Source organism: Pristiophorus japonicus, chromosome 12 (assembly GCF_044704955.1).
Source record: "Pristiophorus japonicus isolate sPriJap1 chromosome 12, sPriJap1.hap1, whole genome shotgun sequence".
In the NCBI taxonomy this organism is placed as follows: Eukaryota; Metazoa; Chordata; class Chondrichthyes; family Pristiophoridae; genus Pristiophorus; species Pristiophorus japonicus.
The window spans coordinates 43,427,263-43,444,973 of NC_091988.1; the positions used below are offsets into that span (position 1 = coordinate 43,427,263).

At 44.1% G+C, this 17,711-nt stretch overlaps 2 protein-coding genes across 2 annotated transcripts in view; one reads left to right on the forward strand and one right to left on the reverse strand.

The window, feature by feature from the left end:
- syn2b (synapsin IIb) overlaps positions 1–17,711 on the reverse strand; it is a 625,573-nt gene that overhangs the window by 184,399 nt on the left and 423,463 nt on the right. The gene's annotated exons all lie outside the window — the stretch shown is intronic.
- timp4.3 (TIMP metallopeptidase inhibitor 4, tandem duplicate 3) overlaps positions 1–17,711 on the forward strand; it is a 62,019-nt gene that overhangs the window by 42,610 nt on the left and 1,698 nt on the right. The window contains exon 4 of the mRNA XM_070894717.1: positions 5,737–5,864. Coding sequence (XP_070750818.1) covers positions 5,737–5,864 — 128 coding nt within the window. The remainder of the gene's footprint in view (positions 1–5,736; positions 5,865–17,711) is intronic.

Genomic DNA, 17,711 nt, shown 5'->3' on the forward strand with positions numbered 1-17,711 from the left:
GCAGAGAATTCCATAGGTTTACAACTCTCTGAGAGAAGAAATTCTTCCTCATCTCAGTTTTAAATGGGTGGCCTCTTATTCTGAGACTATGTCCCCAAGTTTTAGTTTCCCCTATGAGTGGAAATATCCTCTCTACGTCCACCTTGTCGAGCCCCCTCATTATCATATGTTTCAATAAGATCACCCCTCATTTTTCTGAACTCTAATGAGTATAGGCCCAACTTACTCAACCTATCTTCATAAGTCAACCCCTTATAAGAACATAAGAACATAAGAAATAGGAGCAGGAGTAGGCCTTGGTGAGGCCTCACCTGGAATATTGTGTTCAGTTTTGGTCTCCTCATCTGAGGAAGGATGTTCTTGCTATTGAGGGAGTGCAGCGAAGGTTCACCAGACTGATTCCCGGGATGGCAGGGCTGACATTTGAGGAGAGACTGGATCGACTGGGCCTGTATTCACTGGATCTCATAGAAACATATAAAATTCTGACAGGACTGCACAGGTTAGATGCAGGAAGAATATTCACAATGTTGGGGGAGTCCAGAACCAGGGGTCACAGTCTTAGGACCGAGAAACTTCTTCACTCAGAGAGTTGTTAACCTGTGGAATTCTCTTCCGCAGAGAGTTGTTGATGCCGGTTCATTAGATATATTCAAGAGGGAGTTAGATATGGCCCTTACGGCTAAAGGGATCAAGGGGTATGGAGAGAAAGCAGGAAAGGAGTACTGAGGTGAATGATCAGCCATGATCTTACTGAATGGTGTTGCGGGCTCAAAGGGCTGAATGGCCTACTCCTGCACCTATTTTCTATGTTTCTATACGGCCCCTCGAGCCTACTCCACCATTTAATAAGATCATGGCTGATCTGATCATGGACTCAGCTCCATTTCCCTGCCCGCTCCCCATAACCCTTCCCTTATCGTTTAAGAAACTGTTTATTTCTGTCTTAAATTTATTCAATGTCCCAGCTTCCACAGTTCTCTAAGGCAGCGAATTCCACAGATTTACAACCCTCAGAGAAGAAATTTCTCCTCATCTCTGTTTTAAATGGGTGGCCCCTTATTCTAAGATCATGCTCTCTAGTTCTAGTCTCCCCCATCAGTGGAAACATCCTCTCTCCATCCACCTTGTCAAGCCCCCTCATAATCTTATATGTTTCAATAAGATCACCTCTCATTCTTCTGAATTCCTCAACCTTTCCTCATAAATCAACCCCCTCATCCCCGTAATCAACCTAGTGAACCTTCTCTGAACTGCTTCCAAAGCAAGTATATCCTCTTGTAAATACGGAAACCAAAACTGCACGCAGTATTCCAGGTGTGGCCTCACCAATACCTTATATAGCTGTAGCAAGACTTCCCTGCTTTTATACTCCATCCCCTTTGCAATAAAGGCCAAGATACCATTGGCCTTCCTAATCACTTGCTGTACCTGCATACTAACCTTTTGTGTTTCATGCACAAGTACCCCCACGTCCCGCTGTACTGCGGCACTTTGCAATCTTTCTCCATTTAAATAATAACTTGCTCTTTGATTTTTTTTTCTGCCAAAGTGCATGACCTCACACTTTCCAACATTATACTCCATCTGCCAAATTTTTGCCCATTCACTTAGCCTGTCTATGTCCTTTTGCAGATTTTTTGTGTCTTCCTCACACATTGCTGTTCCTCCCATCTTTGTATCGTCAGCAAACTTGGCTACATTACACTCAGTCCCTTCTTCCAAGTTGTTTATATAGATTGTAAATAGTTGGGGTCCCAGCACTGATCCCTGTGGCACTCCAACAGTTACTGGTTGCCAACCAGAGAATGAACCATTTATCCCGACTCTCTGTTTTCTGTTAATTAGCCAATCCTCTATCCATGCTAATATATTACCCCCAACCCCATGAACTTTTATCTTGTGCAGTAATCTTTTATGTGGCACCTTTTCAAATGCCTTCTGGAAGTCCAGATACACCACATCCACTGGTTCCCCTTTGTCCACCCTGCTTTTTACATCCTCAAAGAATTCCAGCAAATTTGTCAAACCTGTCTTCCCCTTCATAAATCCATGCTGACTCTGCCTGACCCAATGTTGCTTTTCCAAATGTCCTGCTACTGCTTCTTTAATACTGGGCTCCAACATTTTCCCAACCACAGGCTAACTGGTCTATAGTTTCCTGCTTTTTATCTGCCTCCTTTTTTAAATAGTGGCCGCAGGGATCAGTGCTGAGACCCCAACTATTTACAATCTATATAAACGACTTGGAAGAAGGGACCGAATGTAACGTAGCCAAGTTTGCTGATGATACAAAGATGGGAGGAAAAGCAATCTCTGGAATCAACCTAGTGAACTCTCTCTGAAGGGGAGAGGCGTGTGAAGGGGCAGAGAGGAGAGGGTAGAGGAAGGAAGGGGGAAAGGGGAGGGAAATGGTGCCAGGAGACGGGAGGGGAAGGAAGGGGGATCAAGGGGTATGGCGAGAAAGCAGGAATGGGGTACTGAAGTTGCATGTTCAGCCATGAACTCATTGAATGTCGGTGTAGGCTCGAAGGGCCGAATGGCCTACTCCTGCACCTATTTTCTATGTTTCTATGTTTCTATGAAGAGGGGAGGGGAAGAATGCAGGAGGGGAAGAGGGGAGGGAAGGGGAGAGGGAAGAGAGGGAAGGGTGAGGGGGAGTGATAGTGGGAGGGGAGGAGGGAAGTGGAGAGATAAGGGAAGTGGGGGAGTTGAGGAGGGAGTGGGCACAGGAGAGGAGAGAGTGGGAGGGGCGGAGGCTGCTGCAGGTTGGAAACTAGTTCAGATCCTCACTGAAAGAATTGGGAAAGAAGATTGGAAATGATCAGGAATATTTTTGATGGCTTTGCGCACCCACTTCAAGTTGGCAAGTAAATACATTTGTTTCTTCAAAATACCAGTTACATACATTAAAAAATGATTATATGTAACATGGAAAACAGCTATTTATCTTTATGGTATTTTTTTTACTGCATGGCTTTTTATAGCAAGGGTTACAAAATATAAAACTTCCCAAAGATTCAATTTGCTTTAATTTCCTTTATCAAAAAGAATTGCATCAGTTCTTAATATTACCAAAAGGTTCTGCTTTAATATGCAAGTTTAACTTCAGGACTTTTATTCAGAACTATTCTTCAAACTCAATTAACGGTACAATCCTTCAGGGGTTTTGTAATTTTTATCAATCAATTTGTTTTCTTGGATGTTTTTCAGTTATGAGATAAACATAAATACTAGTTGGCGTACCCATTTAAAATACATACTAAAATATAAAGAGTAAACAATACCTTATTCATTTTCTGATATATAGCATGCTCCATCTGTTAAATAAATTACCTGTTGAATATAATAGCCTACTTCTAATTGGCAGCTCTTCTGGCACACGCCCGCTGAAGTGTGGGAGTGTGTTGGAAGGACCATAGATTTTCAGCTCCATTGGGTTGGATATTAACTCGGAGGCGAAGTGGGAGTGGGGAGTGGGGGCTGGATTGAGGTCTGGGAACCCAGAGGACGAGTTTCCCTCAGGCCCCGCCGATTTTAACGGCAAGACCTGATTAACATGTTTTGTCACCGTTTCCTGGCTGGGGCCAATCAGATTGATGAGGCTGCTGGCTGTCGGGTGGGGTAGGCCTTTGGCACCAGACCGCAGTTGGGGAGCAGAGCGGAGAGGAGGGAGATAATGATCGGGGAGGATGGGGGGAGGAAGATCGAGAGTCCTGAGCTGGGCAATACTCGGAAGATCGGAGGCCAGGCGGCACAAGGGAAATCAGAAGCCAGTGTAGGGGTGAGATCAGAAGGATTGGGGGTGAGATTGGAGACCTCGTGGAGAAGATCGGAAGGGTCAGGAGTGGGTTGGGTCAAGCAGGTATGCTCGATCCAGCAGGCACTTGCCTCCTGGATCCAGTAGTCCTCGCCTCTCTTTAACCACTGGGTTTCCCAAGGCGCAGGAAACCCGGCCGGCCAGAGTTAATTTTAAAATGGTGGTTAAATGTGAGGTACCCGACCTCATTATAATATTTAAATTGCTAACCCGCCTCCTGAGAGTGGATTGGTTGCCCACCACATTCACGACCTATCTCCATTAAAACTGGAAGTGGACGGATTCGAGACAGGTTGGGGTCAGGATTCAGAATTTTAAGGGGCCAAATTCCCCAGCGCCCCGTTTGGGGGCCGGTAACCCGGTTGGGGCGGGACTTCTTGTGGCCCAGCTTCTCGGTGTAGCGCTGGCGGGTTTCAATGCCCCTCCCCTTCTGTTAAAGGGGAGAGCTGCTGCAAACTCTGCAGGCCCTTTGATGGCCTCCACTGGGCCACGAGGGCTTTGTGGTGCCGTGGCCACAGCCCAGCACCCAAACGGAGTGCTGGGCTGCACGGTGGCGGTCCGGACCACGCGACAGCACATTACAACGGGCCAACGGGTAAATCGGCCGGAAAAAAAAAATGGCGGCGCAGCGCACCTCCCCTTTAACTTTCGCCCTAGGAACGGAGGTCAGGCCAGTTCATGACACTACTAGCAGGGTATAGCGCTAAAGATAAACGTACCTTATTGGACAGGGTTTTTAATGTATAAATGAGTGCTAATTTTTTATTTTTCTATTTTTTAAACTCTTATGCTGGTAAAAGCAGGCCTTATGCCTAAGAATTTCAAGGGTATTCGCTGGGCAGAAGTTGGGCAAAAAGCCCAATTCTTCACCCGAGGAGGCCCATTCTTTCGGATTCATACCATCTGTCAAGAGAATTCTTGACAGATCGCAAGTTCCGGGTTTTTGAGCATGCCTAAACCTGGAACTTGTGCAGCCCCTACCGGTGTGTACGCACCCGTTGGGGCAACAAAGTATGCCCTAATTATGTGTTAGAATTAGACAATCAAAGGTAAGTAAGGAAATTTGGGTAGATTAGAATACATTTTGGGAGAATTACAATAAATGCGACGATGATTACGAGTCAATGAATGGTGTGACATAGCTAAGTGTTACACCGCGTTACAGCATTACAGCGGAAGGAGCAATGTGGCGGTGTACCACTCCAGGGAGCAGCACGTGCTGGAGCAGGAGAGCAACAGCAGTGAAGAGGGACGTCACCATAACCCAGGTCGGTGATTGGATCGTGGGCAGGTACAGCAGGAGTGGCGAGGTCGGGGCGAAGGAGCGGCGAGAGATTGCAGAGGGATGTGATCGGGGCCCAGGAGAGGCGCGAGTTCAGGGACCAGAAGAGGCGAGGGGCCAGGGGCAGCACGGGCCAGTCCACACTGCGATATGTGTGTGCACTAGGTCTGTGCAGCAGAACAGGTCTCCAGTTTTCACTGGACCAAGACCGAGCTCTGTCAAGCCCGTGTGGTGGCTGGTGTACAACGGCCACCACACATTAAAATAATCCTCGCACAGGCATCTTGCACCCTTCAAGATTTAGTTCGGAACCTGTAATTTTAGGTCCTTCATTGAAACACCTGTGAACTTTTTGACGTGAAAGCAAATCATCCTCGCCTCGAGGAACTGCCTATGACAAGTACAGGAAGTATGCACATACATCATACTTCTAAGGACAGTAATAACAGGGTTCTACTGCCACTGCAGAGCTTTGCTAGACTGCAGCCTGGCTTGGTGAGAGGGCTACAACATTAGAACCCGAATTCTGTGAGTCACATTCTGTTGTCTAATGCAGCTCCAAGCAGCAGCAGATTGCAATTTCTGCCCTTCAATATATTATATATTGCTATTTAGATATTCTTTCCTGTTTTAGGCAGCGTTGGTGGGCACGGAGATCTTGACATTGGGCTTTGCAATTGGATTGCTCCGTGGAGTGATCTATCTTCAACACAAAAACAGAACCTGAAATCGAAGAAATATGAAACGGGCTGTTCGTGCAATGTAAGTCAAATTCCTAGTACGCTTTCTCACTCTTCCCCCCTTCCATTTATTCCCCAACTCGTCTCCCAATGGCACTGATTGCTGTGGTGGAACAGTTCTATGGGCTGATAACACTTCAGAATATCAACCACATGGCCATTCTTTGTGTGAGCCCAGACAGTGCGTGATGACTGACATTAAAAGGGACTTGATCTTGTCCTCACCTGATATCTACATGTTTACTTTCCAGCAGGGTCACTGATAGCAATTAGGCCAGGAACCCTGGCTGAATTGTTCTCTCTCTAACTGATGTCAGTTGTAGTGCACTGGCACAATTATGATGCGATGCCAGCTGCCTATATACTAGACTTACTGTTATTGCCACCACATTGGAAAATATGAACCCAATTTATTTATTTACCTGTGGAATGGAATAGTTTATATATACCCATCCAATGCATCAGGCAACTAGTTACTTGGACTATATAATAGCAGTTGGTTCTTGTGTGATTTTTTTCAGTAGCTGGATACATTGGGGATGAATACCAAACTGATTAGTCAACAACAACTTATATTGATATAACACCTTTAACGTAGTGAAACATCCCAAGGCGCTTCACAGGAGTATTAAGAGATAAAAAAGTTGACACCGAGTCACATAAGTAGAAATTAGCGCAGGGGACCGAATCGTGGTCAAAGAGGTATGTTTTCAGGAGTGCCTTGAAGGAGGAAAGAGGGGTAGAAAGGCGGAGAGATTTAGGCTGGGAGTTCCAGAGCTTGGGGCCTAGGCAACAGAAGGTCCAGCCATCAATGGTTGAGTGATTATAATCAGGGGTGATCAAGAGGATGGAATTAGAGGAGCGCAGACATCTCGGGGGGCTGGAGGAGATTACAGAGATAGGGAGGGGTGAGGCCATGAAGAGATTTGAAAATAAGGAAGAGAATTTGGGAATCGAGGCATTGCTTAACCGGAAGCCAATGTAGGCCAGCGAGCATAGGGGTGATTGGTGAGTGGGACTTAGTGCGAGTTAGGACACGGGCAGCCGAGCTTTGGATCACTACTAGTTTACGTAGGGTAGAATGTGGGAGGCCAGCCAGGAGTGCAAAGGAATAGTCAAGTATAGAGGTAACAAAGGCATGGATGAGGACTTCAGCAGCGGATGAGCTGAGGCAAGGGCGGAGACGGGCAGTGGTGGAAATAGGCGATCTTGGTTATGCTATGGATATGTGGTCGAAAGCTTATTTCAGGGTCAAATATGACACCAAGATTGCGAACAGTCTGATTCAGCCTCAGACAGAAGTTGGAGAGAGAACATAAGAACATAAGAAACATGAGCAGAAGTAGGCCATTTGGCCCTTCGAGCCTGCTCCACCATTCAATAAGATCATGGTTGATCTGACTTGGCCTCAACTCCACTTCCCTGCCCGTTCCCCATAACCATTGACTACCTTTTATTTCAAAATCTGTCTAACTCCATCTTAAATATATTCAGATCCAGTCTCCACTTCTCTCTGGGGTAGAGAATTCCAAAGATTCGCAACCCTCTGAGAGAAGAAATTCCTCCTCATCTCTGTTTTAAATGAGCGGCCCCTTATTCTGAAACTATGCCCCCTAGTTCTAGATTTCCCCACGAGGGGAGACATCCTCTCCACCCTGTCAAGCCCCCTCAGAATCTTGTACCTTTCAATAAGATTAACCTTTCATTCTTCTGAACTCCAATGAGTATAGGCCCAACCTGCTCAACCTTTCTTCATAACACAATCCTTTCATCTCAGGAATCAACCTAGTGAACCTTCTCTGAACTGCCTCCATTGGAAGTATATCCCTCCTTAAACTGTATACGGTACTCCAGGTGTGGTCTCACCAACACCCTTGTACAGTTGTAGCAGGACTTCCCTACCTTTATACTCCATCCCCCTTTCAATAAAGGTCAACATTCCATTTGTCTTTCTAATTACTTGCTGTGCCTGCATGCTAACCTTTTGTGTTACATGTACAAGGACCCCCCGCCGATCCCTCTATACTGCAGCATTTTGTAATTTCTCCCCATTTAAATAATAATTTTATTTTTTATTTTTCCTGCCAAAGTGGATAACCTCACATTTTCCTACATTATACATTACATTTAGAAAGGCAAGGATTAATCAGGGACAGTCAGCACGGATTTGTTAAGGGAAGATCGTGTTTGACTAACCTGATTGAATTTTTTGAGGAGGTAACCAGGAGGGTCGATGAGCAATGAGAGTAGTGCGTACGATGTAGTGTATATGGACTTTAGCAAAGCTTTTGATAAGGTCCCACATGGCAGACTGGTCATGAAGGTAAAAGCACACGGGATCCAGAACAAAGTGGCAAGTTGGATCCAAAATTGGCTTAGAGGTAGGAAGCAAAGGGTAATTAATGGTTGATGTTTTTGTGACTGGAAGGATGTTTCCAGTGGGGTTCTGCAGGGCTCAGTACTGGGTCCCTTGCTTTTTGTAGTATACATCAATGATCTTGATTTGAATATAGGGGATATGATTAAGAAGTTTGCAGATTACACTAAAATTGGTTGTGTGGTTGATAATGAAGAGGAAAGTCATGGACTGCAGGGGGATATCAATCTACTGGTCAGGTGGGCAGAACAGTGGCAAATGGAATTTAATTCAGAGAAGTGTGAGGTAATGCACTTGGGGAGGGCTAATAAGGAATATACACATTAAATGATAGGCCACTTAGAAATGCAGATGAACAAAGGGACCTTGGAGTGCTTGTCTACAGATCTCTGAAAGTAGCATGCCAGGTGGATAAGGTGGTTAAGAAGGCATATGGAATGCTTATTCTTGCCGAGGCATAGAATACAAGAGCAGGGAGGTTACGCTTAAATTGTATAATATACTGGTTAGGCCACAGCTGGAATACTGCGTGCAGTTCTGGTCGCCGTATTATAGGAAGGTCGTGTTGCACTGGAGAGGGTGCAGAGCAGATTTATGAAGATGCTGCCTGGAATGGAGAACCTTAGCTATGAGGACAGATTAGATAGACTGGGTTTGTTCTCCTTGGAACAGAGGAGGCTGAGAGAAGACCTCATTGAGGTGTATAAAATTTTGAGGAGACTAGATATAGTAGATAGCACGGGCCTATTTGCCTTGGTAGAAAAGTCAATTACGAGGGGGCATAGGTTTAAGGTGGCTGGTGGAAGGTTTAGAGGGGATTTGAGGGGAAACTTCTTCACATAGAGGATTGTGGGGGTCTGGAACTCACTGCCTGAAAGGTGGTAGAGGCAGAAACCCTCACATTTAAAAGGTGCTTGGATGGGCACTTGAGGTGCCGTAACCTGCAGGGTTATGGATCTAGAGCTGGTAAGTGGGATTAGACTGGATAACCTCTTGTTGGCTGGCACTGATATGATGGTAAGTACTTCAGGGAATCTAATACGACCAGAGTGATCTCCTGGATGAGTTCCGATCGGCTGGATGGGTCGGAGAGGAATTTTCGCATTTTTTTTCCCCAATTGGCCTGTTTTTTTGCCTCTCCCAGGAGATTGTATGACTCCGGGTGGGGTGGAGTGTAAAATGTTGCGATACATGGTGTATCGCAGTTGTGGGGGGTGGACCGGTTGGGCCGGATGCTCTTTACCTTTCCCCCATTGTTCATTGTTCTTTGTTCATAGGTTTATATGTAACCTTTAGGGCTGCTGACCGAGGGCCGTGTGGCTCTTTGTCGGCTGGCGCGGACAAAATCGGCCAAAATGGCCTACTTCTGCACTGTAAATATCTATGTTTCTATGTTTTTATGTTTCTATACTCCATCTGCCAAATGTTTGCCCATTTGCTTAGCCTATCTAGATCACTTTGCAAATTCTTTGCATGCTCCTCACAATTTGCTTTCCCATCTATCTTTGTATCATCAGCAAATTTGGCTACATTAAATATAGTAATCCCTTCATCCAAGTCATTAATATAGATTTTAAATAGTTGAGGCCCCAGCACTGATCCCTGTGGCACCCCACTAGTTACAGTTTGCCAACCTGAAAATGACCCATTTATCTCTAAACTCTGCTTTCCGTTAGTTAGTCACTCCTCTATCCATGCTAATAAATTCCCCCCAATCCCGTGAACTCTTATCTTGTGCCTTAACCTTTATGTGGCACCTTATGGGAATCCAAATACATGACATCTATTGGTTCCCCTTTATCTACCTTGCTCGTTACATTCAAATGTGTCAAACATGATTTCCCTTTCATAAAACCATGCTGACTCTGCTTGACTGCATTATGATTTTCTAAATGTACTGCTACTACTTCTTTAATAATGGACTCCAGCATTTTCCCAACGACAGATGTTAGGCTATCTGGCATATAGTTTCCTGCTTTCTGTCTCCCTCTTTCTTAAATAGGGATGTTACATTTGTGGTTTTCTAATCTGCTGGGACCTCTCCAGAATCCAGGAAATTTTGGTGGATTACAACCAATGCATCCACTATCTCCGTAGCCACTTCTTTTAAGACCCTAGGATGCAGGTCATCAGGTCCAGGGGACTTGTCCACCTTTAGTCCCATTGGTTTGTCTAGTACTTTTTCTCTCGAGATAGTGATTTTTTTAAGTTCCCCCCTCTCAATAGTCCCTTGATTATCAATTATTGATTATATTTCTTGCTAGTTTACTCTCATAATCTATCTTCTCACACTTTATTAGTTTTTTAATTGTTCTTTGCTGGTTTCTAAAAAATTGTCAATCCTCCAGCCTTCCATCAATCTTCGCAACATTGTAAGCATTTGTTTTCAATTTGATACCATCCTTTACTTCCTTAGTTAGCCACAGATGGTTCATCCTTCTCAGTCTTTTTTTCCTCACTGAAATATATCTTTGCTGAGAGTTAGAAACATAGAAACATAGAGAATAGGTGCAGGGGTGTGTCATTCGGTCCTTTGAGCCTGCACCATCATTCAATATGATCATGGCTGATCATGCAACTTCAGTACCCTGCTCCTGCCTTCTCTCCATACCCGCTGATCCCTTTAGCCCTAAGAGCCACATCTAACTCCCTTTTGAATATATCCAACAACTTTCTGTGGTAGAGAATTCCATAGTTCACAATTCTCTGGGTGAAGAAGTTTCTCCTCGTCTTGGTCCTATATGGCTTACCCCTTATCCTTAAACTGTGACCCCTGGTTCTGGACTTCCCCAACATTGGGAACATTCTTCCTGCAGCCAACTTGTCCAAACCCGTCAGAATTTTATATGCTTCTATAAGATCCCCTCTCATTCTTCTAAATTCCAGTGAATATAAGCCTAGTCGATCCAGTCTTTTTTCATATGTCAGTCCTGCCATCCCGAGAATCAGTATGGTAAACCTTCGCTGCACTCCCTCAATAACAAGAATGTCCTTCCTCAGATTAGGAGACCAAAACTGCACACGATACTCAAGGTGTGGTCTCACCAAGGCCCTGTACAACTGCAGCAAGACCTCCCTGCTCCTATACTCATATCCTCTTGCTATGAAGGCCAACATGCCATTTGCTTTCTTAATTACCTGCTGTACCTGCATGCCTACCTTCAATGACTAACGTACCATGACACCCAGGTCTCGTTGCACCTCCCCTTTTACTAATCTGTCACCATTCAGATAATAATCTGCCCTCCTGTTTTTGCCACCAAAGTGGATAACCTCACACATCCACATTATACTGCATCTGCCATGCATTTGCCCACTCACCTAACCTGTCTAAGTCACCCTGCAGCCTCTTAGCATCCTCCTCACAGCTCACACAGCCACCCAGCTTAGTGTCATCTGCAAACTTGGAGATATTACATTCAATTCCTTCGTCTAAATCTTTAATGTATATTGTAAATAGCTGGGGTCCCAGCACTAAACCTTGCGGTACCCCACTAGTCACTGCCTGCTATTCTGAAAAGGACCCGTTTATTCCCACTCTTCGCTTCCTGTCTGCCAACCAGTTCTCTATCCACTTCAATACATTATCCCCAATACCATGTGCCTTAATTTTGCACACCAATCTCTTGTGTGGGACCTTGTCAAAACCCTTTTGAAAGTCCAAATACACCACATCTACTGGTTTTCCCTTATCCACTCTGGTAATTACATCCTCAAAAAATTCTAGAAGATTTGTCAAACATGATTTCCCTTTCATAAATCCAGGCTGACTTGGACCGATCCTGTCACTGCTTTCCAAATGCGCTGCTATTACATCTTTAATAATTGATTCCAGCATCTTCCCCACTACCGATGTCAGGCTAACCGGTCTATAATTCCCTGTTTTCTCTCCCTCCTTTTTTTAAAAGTGGGGTTACATTAGCTACTTTCCAATCCATAGGAACTGATCCAGAGTCCATGGAATGTTGGAAAATGACCACCAATGCATCCACTCTTTCTAGGGACACTTCCTTAAGTACTCTGGGATGCAGACTATCAGGCCCTGGGGATTTATTGGCCTTCAATCCCATCAATTTCTCGAACACTATTTCCTGACTAATAAGGATTTCCCTTAGTTCCCTCAGTTCCTCCTTCTTGCTAGCCCCTCGGTCCCCTAGTATTTTCGGGAGGTTATTTGTGTCTTCCTTAGTGAAGACAGAACCAAAGTAATTGTTCAATTGGTCTGCCATTTCCTTGTTCCCCATTATGAATTCACCTGATTCTGACTGCAAGGGACCTACATTAGTCTTCGCTAATCTTTTTCTCTTCACATATCTATAGAAGCTTTTGCAGTCAGTTTTTATGTTCCCTGCAAGCTTACTCTCATACTCTATTTTCCCCCTCCTAATTAAACCCTTCATCCTCCTCTGCTGAATTCTAAATTTTTCCCAGTCCTCAGGTTTGCTGCTTTTTCTGGCCAATTTGTATGCCTCTTCCTTGGATTTAACACTATCCCTAATTTCCCTGGTTAGCCACGGTTGAGCCACCTTCCCTGTTTTATTTTTACGCCAGACAGGGATGTACAATTGTTGTAGTTCATCCATGTAATGGAATATCTCCTTAAATGTCTGCCACTACTTACCTATCATCTTACCCTTTAATCTATTTTCCCAGTCCACTTTAGCCAACTCTGCTTTCATACCTTTGTAATTGCCTTTATTTAGCTTGAGGACACTAGTTTGAGACTTAATTTTCTCACCCTCAAACTGAATTTGAAATTCAACCATTCTATGATCACTCTTCCTCAGATGATCCTTTACGATGAGATCATTAAAAAATTCAGTCTCATTACACATCATCAGATCTAAGATAGCCTGCTCCCTGGTTGATTCCACAATGTATTGTTCTAAGAAACGATCCCGAATACACTCTATGAACTGTTCCTCAAGGCTATCTTTGCCAATTTGATTTGTCCAATCAATATGATGATCAAAATTGTCCATGATTATTGCCTTACCTTTCTTACAAGCCTCCATTATTTCTTAATTTATACTTTGTCGTGAAGTGTAGCTACTGTTAGAGGGCCAATAGACTACTCCCACCAGTGACTTCTTTCCCTTATTATTTCTTATCTCCACCTAAACTGATTCTACATCTTGATATTCTGAGCCAATATAATTTCTCACAACTGCACTGATCTCATCTTTTATTGGCAGAGCTACCCCACCTCCTTTTCCTTTCTGTCTATCCTTTGAAATATCAAATACCACTGAATATTCAGTTCCCGGCTTTGGTCACCTTGCAACCACGTCTCATGCATTCAGATAAAGAGCTTTTAATTTCTTCTTTTCACCATTTTTCCCTACTCTGTCCCCATTTTCTGATGTACTCTTATGTTTATACGCTCTGTTCCTTCCTGTTGGGGAGGAGTTAAAATAATATGGCAGGGGGATGGGAACCAATGCAGGGAGATAGAGGGAGACAAAATGGAGACAGAAGCAAAAGACAGAAAGGAGATGAGTAAAAGTGGAGGGCAGAGAAACCCAAGGCAAAAAACAAAAAGGGCCATTGTACAGCAAAATTCTAAATGGTCAAAGTGTAATAAAAAGGCAAGCATGAAAGCTCGGTGCCTCAATGCGAGGAGTATTCGGAACCCAGGAGAGGGCTCTGAGCTAGTTAGAGTGGGTGAGAGCTCAGATGAACAGGACCCCAAGAAAGAATGCAAAAGGCAGGAGGCAACAGAGCAGAGTAGCACTGGGTTAAGTGTAAATCACAAGGTGATAGGAAGGGACAATATGTATGAATATAGAGGGGCTGCAGGAGGGGTCAAAACTAAAAATCATGGTTTAAAAACTAGTATTAAAACACTCTACCTAAACGCACGCAGCATTCGAAATAAAGTAAATGAGTTGACGGCACAAATCATTACAAATGGGTATGATTTGGTGGCCATTACAGAAACGTGGTTGCAGGGTGGCCAAGACTGGGAATTAAACATACAGGGGTATCTGACAATTCGGAAAGATAGACAAGAAGGGAAAGGAGGTGGGGTAGCTCTGTTAGTAAAGGATGATATCAGGGCAGTTGTGAGAGATGATATTGGCTCTAATGAACAACATGTTGAATCATTGTGGATGGAGATTAGAGATAGTAAGGGGAAAAAGTCACTGGTGGTCATAGTTTATAGGCCCCTAAAGAATAACTTCACGGTGGGGCAGACAATAATCAAGGGAATAATGGAGGCATGTGAAAAAGGAACGGCAGTAATCATGGGGATTTTAACCTACATATCGATTGGTCAAACCAAATGGCACTGGGTAGCCTTGAGGAGGAATTCATAGAATGCATACAGGATTGTTTCTTAGAACAGTATGTTACAGAACCTACAAGGGAGCAAGCTATCTTAAATCTGGTCCTGTGTAATGAGACAGAATAATAAACGATCTCCTAGTAAAAGATCCTCTCGGAATGAGTGATCACAGTATGGTTGAATTTGTAATACAGATTGAGGGTGAGGAAGTAGTGTCTCAAACGAGCGTACTATGCTTAAACAAAGGGGACTACAGTGGGATGAGGGCAGAGTTGGCTAAAGTAGACTGGAAACACAGACTAAATGGTGGCACAATTGAGGAACAGTGGAGGACTTTTAAGGAGCTCTTTCATAGTGCTCAACAAAAATATATTCCAGTGAAAAAGAAGGGCAGAAAGAGAAGGGATAACCAGCCGTGGATAACCAAGGAAATAAAGGAGAGTAGCAAATTAAAAAGCAATGTGTATAAGGTGGCCAAGGTTAGTGGGAAACTAGAAGATTGAGAACATTTTAAACGACAGCAAAGAATGACTAAGAAAGCAATAAAGAAAGGAAAGATAGATTACGAAAGTAAACTTGCGCAAAACATAAAAACGGATAGTAAAAGCTTTTACCGATATATAAAACGGAAAAGAATAACTAAAGTAAATATTGCTCCCTTGGAAGATGAGAAGGGGGATTTAATAATGGGAAATGTGGAAATGGCTGAGACCTTAAACAATTATTTTGCTTTGGTCTTCACAGTGGAAGACACAAAAACCTTGCCAAAAATTGCTGGTCACGGGAATGTGGGAAGGGAGGACCTTGAGATAATCACTATCACTAGGAGGGTAGTGCTGGATAGGCTAATGGGACTCAAGGTAGACAAGTCCCCTGGTCCTGATGAAATGCATCCCAGGGTATTAATAGAGATGGCGGAAGTTATAGCAGATGCATTCGTTATAATCTATCAAAATTCTCTGGACTCTGGGGAGGTATCAGCAGATTGGAAAGCAGTTAATGTAACGCCTCTGTTTAAAAAAGGGGGCAGACAAAAGGCAGGTAACTATAGGCCGGTTAGTTTAACATCTGTAGTGGGGAAAATGCTTGAAGCTATCATTAAGGAAGAAATAGCGGGACATCTAGATAGAAATAGTGCAATCAAGCAGACGCAACATGGATTCATGAAGGGGAAATCATGTTTAACTAATTTACTGGAATTCTTTGAGGATATAACGAGCATGGTGGATAGAGGTGTACCGATGGATGTGGTGTATTTAGATTTCCAAAAGGCATTCGATAAGGCGCCACACAAAAGGTTACTGCAGAAGATAAAGATACGCGGAGTCGGAGGAAATGTATTTGCATGGATCGAGAATTGGCTGGCTAACAGAAAGCAGAGAGTCGGGATAAATGGGTCCTTTTCGGGTTGGAAATCGGTGGTTAGTGGTGTGCCACAGGGATCGGTGCTGGGACCACAACTGTTTACAATATACATAGATGACCTGGAAGAGGGGACAGAGTGTAGTGTAACAAAATTTGCAGATGACACAAAGATTAGTGGGAAAGTGGGTTGTGTAGAGGACACAGAGAGGCTGCAAAGAGATTTAGATAGGTTAAGCGAATGGGCTAAGGTTTGGCAGATGGAATACAATGTCGGAAAATGTGAGGTCATCCACCTTGGGAAAAAACACAGTAAAAGGGAATATTATTTGAATGGGGAGAAATTACAACATGCTGCGGTGCAGAGGGACCTGGGGGTCCTTGTGCATGAATCCAAAAAGTTAGTTTGCAGGTGCAGCAGGTAATCAGGAAGATGAATGGAATGTTGGCCTTCATTGCGAGAGGGATGGAGTACAAAAGCAGGGAGGTCCTGCTGCAACTGTACAGGGTATTGGTGAGGCCGCACCTGGAGTACTGTGTGCAGTTTTGGTCACCTTACTTAAGGAAAGATATACTAGCTTTGGAGGGGGTACAGAGACGATTCACTAGGCTGATTCCGGAGATGAGGGGGTTACCTTATGATGATAGATTGAGTAGACTGGGTCTTTACTCGTTGGAATTCAGAAGGATGAGGGGTGATCTAATAGAAACATTTAAAATAATGAAAGGGATAGAGACAGAGAGGTTGTTTCCACTGGTCGGGGAGACTAGAACTAGGGGGCACAGCCTCAAAATGCAGGGGAGCCAATTTAAAACCGAGTTGAGAAGGAATTTCTTTTCCCAGAGGGTTGTGAATCTGTGGAATTCTCTGCCCAAGGAAGCAGTTGAGGCTAGCTCATTGAATGTATTCAAATCACAGATAGATAGATTTTTAACCAATAAGGGAATTAAGGGTTATGGGGAGTGGGCGGGTAAGTGGAGCTGAGTCCACGGCCAGATCAGCCATGATCTTGTTGAATGGCGGAGCAGGCTCGGGGGGCTAGATGGCCTACTCCTGTTCCTAATTCTTATGTTCTTATGTTCTGTCGCACTCTGGGTTTCATTACCTATAGCTACCCTGCACTATTGTCTTCTCCTTTCTCTTTGACTTTTTAAATTTCCCCTCACCTGATCCCTCCCCCCCACTATTTAGTTTAAAGCCCTATCTACTGCTCTAATTATTTGATTCACCAGGACACTGGTCCCAGCATGATTCGAGTGAAGCCTGTCCCAACGGAACAGCTCCCTCTTATCCCAGTACTGGTGCCAGTGCCCCTTGAATCAAAACCCATTTCTCCCACACCAATCTTTGAGCCATGCGTTCATCTCTCTGATCTTATTTACCCTATGCCAATTGCTCGTGGCTCAGGTAGTACCCAGAGATTATTACCTTTGTGGTTCTGCCTTTTAATTTAGCCCCTAGCTGCTTATACTCCCTCAGCAGAACCTCTTTCTTTGTCCTACCTATGTCGTTGGTACCTATGTGGACGACGACAACTGGATCTATCCCCTCCAAATTCTTCTTCATCCCAGAGGAGATGTTCTTAAACCTGACACCGGGTAGGCAACACAGTCTTTGGGACTCACGGTCTCGTCATGATGGAATCAGTTGTTAGGGAACAGAATTTGTGGCTGGGACCAAAACAATGGCTTTGGTCCTTCCAATATTCAATTGGAGAACATTTCTGCTCATCCAGAACTGGATGTCAGACAAGCAGTCCCTGAGTTTAAGACTCTCTGGAGATAAATTTGAATTAACTCAACTGTACCATTATAAGATACACAAGGATTGTGCAACTATA